The following is a 10,000-nucleotide window of genomic DNA, read 5'->3' on the forward strand; positions in this document are numbered from 1 at the left end:
AAAAACATGTGACTTCATTACTCTTGCATTTGTTATTTGACATGCATAATGTATGGTCTAATAGGAGTGATACATATTTAACCCAAACAGTAATGTTAGGTTTTTCAGTCCAGTGCACATTGGCAGGAATAGGTGTCTCCCAGCAATATTGAGTTACTGTTAGTAAGCATATGAGCTGTATAAATGTTATGAAAATGTGGTGCTTGTGAGTATTAATAAATGATAACAAAAGTGGTTATAGCAGTCGGAGAGGAGGTGGGTATTGTGTCAAAATGTAGAAAGTGGTAGTTAGGCCTGAAAGTCTTATAAATACTTTTTTACTTTTCACATATTGTGAACAAAAATATATGTTCCTAAACAATTTTTTGAAAATTAGACATTTAGTTACATTAGCTCATGTAGTTACAGCTTCTTTGGTTCTAGGTGAATTTATGTAATCGTGATGGAAGTGCCATATTTATACTGTGGTAGAAAACCCCACAATGCACAAATTAGATTTAAGAAAGAAAAAGTCCTCTACCAGGTTGAATCAAGAAAGGAGGAAAGACCATGTGTATGTTTTATGTATAAAGTCTTTTAATTGTGTCCATGAAGCATCTTGTGTAAGCTTTCTCCCTGAAATAGATATATTACAAATATGAAAAGTTGCTCTGCAGAATATTCATATCTTAGGTAAGAACCATAAAAAATTATGATACAAATAGTGAACAATATAATTATATACATCAAAGATTAGTATAAACTATAGCTAGTCTTTTCACTTGAATTTTTAGAGTTGACAGAAATGAAAAATGAAATTGAACAAATATCTAAACTTGCTGATATATGTATGTTTATATATATATATATATATATATATATATATATATATATATATATATGTATATTCTTTCTTTCTTTCTTTTCTTTCTTTTTCTGTTAATTTCTCAAACTAATTCACTGTTTTTTTTGTGGTTCTGGTTAGATTTGAAATTTCTTGGGGATGTCTATTCTCTTATATTTTTAGTGCATGTTTGTGTTTTTTAAAGTTTGCAAAACTACTCATCCTTTTGTATCTTTTTTCTTCTTTGTTCTTTCTTTCTTTCCAATGGTATATTCATATTTGAATTTGAGTTGTTTTCTTCGCAAGGAGTAAAACAAGTGATTATGAGAAGAGTGAACTTGAAAGTCATTAATATTTTTTTTAATGATTTTTGTAGATATGTAAATATTAGAAAAGATCCATCATTTAATTTATTATAGTTGCTGCATTCAGATGTAGGTATTGGTTTGTCAGTAATCTGAAAAAAAAGTTATAAAGTGAAATATACGTTACTAAAATGCCAGACTACTTTAATAATGCCAATAATTTGTTCATTCAATTACACATTTGTTATATATATTTACATATGTGTGTAACCTTATCTGTGCATCAACATTACTCACCATTGCAGATTATCCTGCCACAAAGCTCCTTCTGAAGCCCATCACTGGCCGACGGCACCAGCTCAGGGTCCACTTATCAGAGTCAGGGCACACTATAGTGGGAGATTTCACGTACTCCAACCGTCGTGATCTTTCTCCCTATAGGATGTTCCTGCATGCGGTACGCCTGGCCTTTCCCTCTGAATACGAGCAAGTAGATGTTCGCACCAAAGACCCTTTCACAGAGGATGATAGGAGGAACAAGTGGATCCCAGTAGAAACTCTGAATGAACTCACCGATGATGCGTATTTAAAGCTCAAAATGGGGAAGAAGTGGTATAAGAGATGATGTGCTTAAAGTGCTATAAATGTCTTTTTTTTTTTCTTCTCCTTTCTTGTTTTTGCGTGAATGGTAATCTATTTATATCTTAAGTGAGAGAGAGAGAGAGAGAAAATATTTATACTAAAAATATTTTGTTAGTATTTGGTGGTGCTGTAATAAATCTTGCAAGTTCTCCATCATATCAAGTATTCGAGATTGAGCTGTGAAACAATTTTTATACATGTACATATATGATGTATGTATATAAAATCATTTATGTGTATAATGTGATAAAAAAGACTTCCACTGATGTGTTGTAACCCAGACAACGAGACAATCAACCTGAATCAAATACTCCCGCAGCTGTTGTTGCGATGCATAAAAATGAACGAATAAGTCTGAATTAAAAGGTTGTGATATGTTGTAAGAATATCATGAAAGTACAGGAAAAAAGAATAAAAATCCAGCCTTTTACAATTCTTTATTTGTCTTCCTTCTCACAACAACTCTTTTCCGAACACAACACTACAGAAAAAGGCTTTCCAGTTTGGGCTCGGCATAGCAGGGAATACATCCGAATGGGCATATAGCAGGACCTCGCAGAGTGGGGTTGGCCAAGTGTGTAGATGAAGGGCAAGCGGAGAAGCTATGGGGTACCTGGCACGGGCATTGTCGATGGGCTGAGTTGCAAAGTATATGTCACCTGCAATAGGTATATGAATTGAATTACTTCTGGCAAATGAATACACTTCTGAGAAAGATGGGTTCTTGTGTTAAGACATGAATTGATTAAAACAAATAATTTATTTTCAAAATAGTAGCTTCTCTGAAAATATAGTCACAGTGGTCTATGCCAAGCATTACAAAATAGGATATATTTATTCAGAGTTGTTATAGAAAATATAATGACCTGGAAAACGTAAATTTGTTCAACTTTGCTCATAGTTTTGTTTATTGTGAATCACTACTATTACACATCACTCAAAAGTTAATACTTCCTGCTCACACAAGTTCACAACCATTATGCATACTCCATCACAACTAGTCTAATTAAAAAAAAATAATAATAATAATAATATTTATGCTATCATAGATGCATAACCAATTAGGCATAATAATAAAGCACAGGTGTATATAAGTCTGGCATCAAGCAATCGAGTAATCAAGCAAAAACAGTATTAGGATACCATAATTAGTGAGACAAAAAATCAAAATAATAATGTAAAGTAGCTTTCTACTTATCGAGTGATCAGAGTATTACATAAAACTGTCAACTCTTTGCTGGTAAGAATCAATCTACTATGCTTGTACTTTAAGAAAACACATGCTATAACTCTATATTGATGTACCTTCAGCTAGTTAATTGTGAGAGACCTGACCCTATGAATGTAGTATAGGCCTACAGAGAAATATATGCATAGCTGTCTATCTTTTAGATATATATACAACTATCTGTCATATTCATATGATAGATATGCATGTCTAGACTGATATACATGCATTTATTTCAGTGTATATGTCCATATAATGGATGTTCCTTGGGTCGGGCCTCGCACAAGTTTAAGAAACTGACTGCTTACCAAAACTATCAATCCTATCAACTTGGTCTAGGATCCCACAAATACAATACTCCAAAAGGTTCCAAAGTACAAGTATGATTCCATACCTTTCATTCTGTTTGAGTCCATCAAGTTGAGCAGTATAAGGTAAAGGGGATTGATGTTGAGAGCCCACATGGTGAGGGAGAGAATTCCTCGCACTGTATTGAGTCCGATTCTTAACTACAAAGAAAATGGAGAAAATAAACTACTTTTTTATGTACAGCTAATGACTACTTACATGTATGTATGTATGTATGAGAGAGAGAGAGAGAGAGATATGTATGTATGTATATGAGAGAGAGAGAGCGAGAGAGAGAGAGAGAGAGAGAGAGAGAGAGAGAGAGAGAGAGAGAGAGAGAGAGAGAGAGAGAGAGAGAGAGAGAGAGAGAGAGAGAGAGAGAGAGAGAGAGAGAGAGAGAGAGAGTGAGTGAGTGTGTGTGTGTGTGTGTGTGTGTGTGTGTGTGTGTGTGTGTGTGTGTGTGTGTGTGTGTGTGTGTGTGTGTGTGTGTGAGTGTGTGAGTGTGTGTGAGTGTGAGTGTGAGTGCGTGTGCGTGTGCGTGTGCGTGTGCGTGTGCGTGTGCGTGTGCGTGTGCGTGTGCGTGTGCGTGCGTGCGTGCGTGCGTGCGTGCGTGCGTGCGTGTGTGAGTGTGAGTGTGAGTGTGAGTGTGTGATTGTAAAGTATAGATAAAGGTATAGGTATATGTATATGTAGAATTAGGAGATATAGATGTAGATGTGGAAGTGGGTGAGGATCTACCTAATATTTTTCCAATCATCCATTAAAGTACATTACTAGACAACAACAATAACAACAACAACAACAAAAATGGTGTGAGAGACAAACTCTCCTATGGTGCCCTTTATTTCTGCATTGTGCACATGATTTTTTCTTGCATGAAAGTGTCGTTATGGTCCTGATACTGCTGGAAAGATCTCTAAACTATATGAAAGTAGCCATAAAACCCAAATAATTATGGCCTTAACTAGTGCTTTTGCTAATAGAGTGTGGAAGTACGTGGCTCATTCCCATGATGGTGATAAGCCACAAAAGAAAAGGATGATAATGCGATAAAAGGACAGATAGTGACTACCTGTCTTTCCATCATACTATTGACCATTGCAGTTGATTTTTGTGGCCTAGGAGTACTCTGTCACACCACAGCTGTTCAGGCACACTGCAGAATTTTTCTATTCCTGGCCATTTGTACAATAGGTAAAGGTGCTAATTCTAATATAAGAATCTGGTAATTCTTAAGGAATGTTCTTGTTTAGTAATGCACTCTATCCTAGGAATTCACTTACAGTAAAGTTCAATGAACAGTGAAACAGGAGTTTTGAAATTCATCTTCAAATCTGAAAGTGAACCTAGATGGAGTTCAAAACCACTGTCTTACTTTTCAATTAATGTGATTTTTTTTAAACATAATTACTTTTTTTACAGCTTTATATCATATCACTTGAAAAAATCTCTTTATGAATATATACAACAGAACTAGCGATGATAATATAAGACCTGTTCAACCCAGTCTCCCAAGGGTTTATCAATGCATTTCATTCATTACAATAATGAAAAGAAATGAATGGTATCAAAAAAATGAAAGATGAGAGACAGTAAGCAAAAAAGATACAATCAAAACACTATGAAATACTAACCGACACAAAAACTAGGTAATAAACAGTGGTGGTGGGCAAAAGGAATATCACGAGGGTGAAAATTACTGCCGTCAACACCCTAATTAACGACATGTGGCCACCTTCGATCTCGTAGCTGTCCACACGCTGCTTGAGGGGATTCCACTTTCTCCCTCGGAATGCTCTCCACTGAGACCCCAGTAGAGAAATTTGGAGCATGTGCATCCTGTGTTAATTGAAATAAAGGATGTTTGTATTCTAATAAAATAAAAAAAAACATTAAGAATAAAACAAAAAACATTGCACATATATAAAATCACATTACAATATGTTGCAGAAGCAAAATCATCATCTCATCCTCATTATAATCTTCATCTTCACCATCATCATAATAATATTACTGATCATCATCATCAGTGATAACAATTTAATAAAAGAAGAAAAAGAAACATAAACAGTGGAAGTCCAAAGGAAAGACCCAGATACAGATAATCATTTGCCATTAATAATACAGAAAATACACCTAATAAAGCTAATAAGATGGATCATAATAATGTATAACTCAATCCATGGATATTAAAATACAAGTAAATAATTAGTAACCATAATAATTCCAGATAACAAGTCAATAATATCATTAATAACAATATCTTTAATAATCCAGCAGAAAAAAACACTGCACTTGGTTATATACATCCATATATGCACTAAAGGGACTATGTGGCAAATTCTAGGTTATAATAAAAACATATAAAACATAATAATGCTAATAACAATAATCATAATAACATCAATAGATTAATCAAATGGTAATCCAATCAGCAACGCATTATACCTGGCTGCATAGACATAAAAGCAGTAGAGGTGCAATGTGGCAAGGTCCATCAAGTCGGACAAAATGGCCACCTGGACGGATGCTCCGCCCATTCCCAGCCAGAAGAACACTGAAGCCAGACTCCTCAGCACGGGATCTGCCAAGTCTGACCAGCAAAAGAACATGAATGGGTTATGTCTGAGAATGGTATGGAATGATGCTGAGGGATTCTTTCCAAGCAATATCCTAAAGAAGAACTCAAAGAACTATTTTGAACAAAGAACACTGCTCTTTTCTTTTAGATATCATTATTGTGCTTACTGAATGTTCTTACAATAATGATTGCTATCTTATTCAAATTTTCCTATTAATAAAACTTTAGCTGTCCATTTTACAAATCCTATTACTGTAGTGCAATGGTTGCAGAAAAATTGTTTCACAATACTGTACACTATATTAAAAAAAAATAATAAAAAAAGGAAGTGCTATTCTAAATATCATTTCATATCCTCTGCATTATATGTTTTTTCTTATCTACTAATAAGTGTATTTGTTATATCACAAACATCACAGAGTCCTCAAAATTATCAGAGAAAAACAACAGCAGGCTGTGCCATTTGACATGTGCCTACATTTCATTATACAACAATACCCAAAGATTACCTAGATAAAGTCTCCACAGATGAACATGATATGAGAAGAAAGCAGAGAGTGCTTGCGTCAGAGGCTGATTCAGCTTGAGGCCTGCTGGAGCTCCCCGCAGCCACTCTAACAGATGCTGGACACTTGATGCTAAGAGCTATTGAGAAGAAGACAGGGTTACAACTGTAATTGGTAAAACCAATACTATAACAAAAGCAGTATTCTTCTTTTATAATGTTTGCTTATACATCCACGTAACTGGTAATATGGAAAACTTCAGAAAACATCCCATATACTAAAGCCTTTCAAATAAATTCAAAGGTAAAAGACAATATCCAAGTTTGAATTCAACAGTTAGGCTATACTTAAAATGTTAATAAATTTACTTTTGCTTTCCCAGAACTTGTAAAACAAATGATCTATCAAAATCAAAAGTAGGAAAGGATACTTTATACACAAACACATGATCGAAAATCTTGATAAGGAAACTATAAAGCCTTACCTTTGTGGAACTACAAAAAATAGAATAAATATCGTTGAGGGAGGCATGACTGCTAACCAGGAACACAACTGAAACCCCAAGTAAAGTGTCTATTGCGATCATAGCCAATAACCGGCCCGCTACAAGTGTTCTCTTGTTCTCTCTAAGTTCATGCTCCAGAGTCTCAAACTGCTTAATACGAAGTAAAGTTTGTTTCAGTAAATTGCTGGAGTAGTCAAATTTATTGACTAAAACATAATGGAGACCTTCTAAGAGCACTTTGGGCATCCATGTCACATATAGGATTGTTTTAGTCAAAACCAACAATAAAGCCAATACAGTTTTCACCAACCAGCAAGAATTGGTCTTTTTACAATCTTTTTGCACACTATTCACAAAATATGGCACAATGTTGTTCGCATGATCATCACCTTCCCTGTATAAGAACTTCCGGCTGATGAGCTCCGATTCACAAATCTCCTTGCAGTTGTAGGTTACAAGATTAACTTCACTAAGGCACACATTGTCACCACTAACTCTGACTGAATGAAGTTGAATCTGTGGCTGTGTGCTGAGTTCTACCCACACGTTTCTGGTGGATCTCCGCGTCTGGATCCGACTGTCATTGTTAATGCACCCAATGGGAGGCTTTTTGTTTGAACTCGCAGATGTTACCACAATGACGTATGATTCTCTCTCGTCAATTGGATGAGCTTCAAAAAGAAGGAAAGTGAAGTAAAATGAATTTGTGATTTTTCCTATGCAGACAATTGCATATATAATATCAAATCATAGTTCAGTTACTTGAAAACTATTCTACAGATGCAACACAAAATATTTATCTTGTAAACCATTCATGATTATCCCATAAAACCATTAAAAGCATGGTTGTATCTATCTAAATCCACGAGAGATTATGGAGCAGATGCATTACCAACCTTTTGAGTTGGTGAACCTCCCATAGAGATGACCGCCATTCTCTCCATCAAGTTGCTCTGGCACGAGAACTGTCACTATGGCGTTCCCTAACATTCTCTGGAATAAAGAGCTATATCAGAATACAGGCTTCTTTCAAGAGCTCATGTGCAGTGTATGGAGCATACAATCCCCTAGTATAGCAAAGAGGAGGCAATAAGTCTTGATAGTGCCACGGAGTGCTTGTATGGGATGGGCCTAAAAGACACCAGGAAGTTTTTCAATGCTTTAAAGTCTTTGTATTTTCTTAACTAAATCATTGTAAGCTCATTTAAGTAAATCACATTATTACATAATTACTCTACTTAAATGAAAATGTAAAATTGCACATTATTGGCTAACAAATATGCAGAGATGAGTTTCTTCTGAATCTATAGGACTGATTATGTTTCCGTATTTGCCACAATGATAAACAGAAGGAAAAAAATACAGTGCACCTCCATACTACTGAAATACAAATTGTCCAAAAATCTACCACATAAAAAATTCCCAATATGTCATGAAGTGTCATAGCTATTCTGCAGACTGGCAAAGAAGACCAAACTATAAAATATCTATGACACTTTTTGTTAACTATTATAAGCTAAAGCCAAAGAAATCAGATCACTTGTTTCTTTCCCATTTTTCCTTTCTCTTTATAGCAACAACACTAGTCTTAACTTAAGTAGTGCGGCATTCACCTCTTTGGCTCTGAAAAGAAGCTAACAATTTTATACTATACATAAAGTGACAAAAGAAAGTAACAAAGTCTACTATATATACCCTGGCAAAATTTGTTCCATGCAATATAGAGTACCAGTCCAAACTAACATGGTGGATATCTGCTAGCCTTTGCCACATCATCATACATCATGTGCAAGAGGCAGTTGACCCTGTCTTTAGTACTTTATCCTCATATAAGAAATTATCTGTATCAGATTTAAATATCTGCCTTGGCTCTATTCTGCCTGAGTATACAAAGAGAAGATTTTGTAAACCAGGCATGGGCAAGGGCGGTAAAGCCCCTTCTATACCATCAATATGTTTGAACACTGTGGTTAACTGGGCTTTAGCCTGCCAGAGCTTAAAAAGTGAAAATTTTACAATCTAGGTGGGAGGCCGGAGGCAGCAGCCATCCCTGAAATGAGGTTTATGTAGAAAAGTCCTCCAGTACTGTGAATGTACATTTTTTAGTTTAAAATTGCCATCCAACCTTGCAGTTATTATTCCTTGCTTCTGTTATTCACATTGTAATATGCGTGAACCTCTTGTTATTTTCCATCACAAATGATATAAAATGAAAGTATTGGTACTGTTTAGGAAGTGACTGCACCCCTGTAAGTCCCTTTTACTCTAGCCACTCCTGGGAAAACACAAACTTCCTAACCTCGGGATTTTGCCCCCAGACCCCCGCCTGATTGTCGTATTTCCTTATCAGGGTCCCTGCCCCCAGAACCCCACCCGATCATTATAGACTGACTCTCCACACAGTTACTTATTTTCTTAATTTCCAATGCTATTCTTAGCCTCCACAGCTTATTTCATGTTTCAGTGAGAAGTTTTTCCTTTGCTTATGATAATGTCATTATATTTTCCTGTAAATAATATCAGAAATGAAGAAAATAGGCTGTGATATATGCCGTGTGGTTGGTAGGTCCACAGCAATAACACAGAGTCCAGGGGAAAGCCACTGGGTTTAGAGGGTTTTTGGTTTATATGGCGATGTTCGCAGATTTCTCAGGAATGGCTAGAGTAACAGGGACTTACCATCAAGAGGGTGCAGTCACTTCATAAGCAAATAAGTTAGCTTAGGTTAGTTTGGTTAGGTTTGGTTAATTCAGGTTAATTGATTAGGTTAGATTAGATTAGGTTAAGTGGTTAGGTTAGGTTATGTGGTTTGGTTAGGTTAGATTAGGTTAGGTTTGGTTTGGTTAAGGGTTGGGTTAGCTTACCTTAGCTTAGCTTAGCTTAATTTAGCTTAGCTTAGGTTAGCTTAGGTTACATGGTTAGGATAGGTGAGGATAAGGATTGGGTTAAGTTAGGTTTGGTTTCGTGGTTGGGTTGGGTTGCGCTGCATTGCGTTGTGTTGCGTTGCGTTGCGTTGGGGTAAGGGTTAGGTCAGGTTAGGTTTAGGTTGGGTTAGGATGAGG

General features: G+C 35.8%; 2 protein-coding genes across 5 annotated transcripts in view; one reads left to right on the forward strand and one right to left on the reverse strand.

Annotated features, from left to right (window-relative positions):
• The window catches only part of LOC113808760 (RNA pseudouridylate synthase domain-containing protein 1), a 9,636-nt gene extending 7,433 nt beyond the window's left edge, over positions 1 to 2,203 (forward strand). For all 4 annotated transcript variants that reach the window (XM_027360248.2, XM_027360246.2, XM_027360247.2 and 1 more), the window contains one exon: positions 1,434 to 2,203. In XM_027360248.2, the coding sequence (XP_027216049.1) occupies positions 1,434 to 1,753 (320 nt within the window). In that variant the 3' untranslated portion in view covers positions 1,754 to 2,203. The remainder of the gene's footprint in view (positions 1 to 1,433) is intronic.
• PIG-Q (phosphatidylinositol glycan anchor biosynthesis class Q) overlaps positions 2,193 to 10,000 on the reverse strand; it is an 8,368-nt gene continuing 560 nt past the window's right edge. The window contains exons 2-8 of the mRNA XM_027360244.2: positions 7,835 to 7,931; positions 6,918 to 7,609; positions 6,437 to 6,572; positions 5,795 to 5,939; positions 4,981 to 5,185; positions 3,393 to 3,507; positions 2,193 to 2,429 (exon numbers count right to left, since the gene is read on the reverse strand). Of these exons, the coding sequence (XP_027216045.1) occupies positions 2,224 to 2,429; positions 3,393 to 3,507; positions 4,981 to 5,185; positions 5,795 to 5,939; positions 6,437 to 6,572; positions 6,918 to 7,609; positions 7,835 to 7,928 (1,593 nt within the window). The 5' untranslated portion in view covers positions 7,929 to 7,931 and the 3' untranslated portion in view covers positions 2,193 to 2,223. The remainder of the gene's footprint in view (positions 2,430 to 3,392; positions 3,508 to 4,980; positions 5,186 to 5,794; positions 5,940 to 6,436; positions 6,573 to 6,917; positions 7,610 to 7,834; positions 7,932 to 10,000) is intronic.

The sequence above is a fragment of the Penaeus vannamei genome, chromosome 5 (genome assembly GCF_042767895.1).
Source record: "Penaeus vannamei isolate JL-2024 chromosome 5, ASM4276789v1, whole genome shotgun sequence".
Taxonomy (NCBI): domain Eukaryota; kingdom Metazoa; phylum Arthropoda; class Malacostraca; order Decapoda; family Penaeidae; genus Penaeus; species Penaeus vannamei.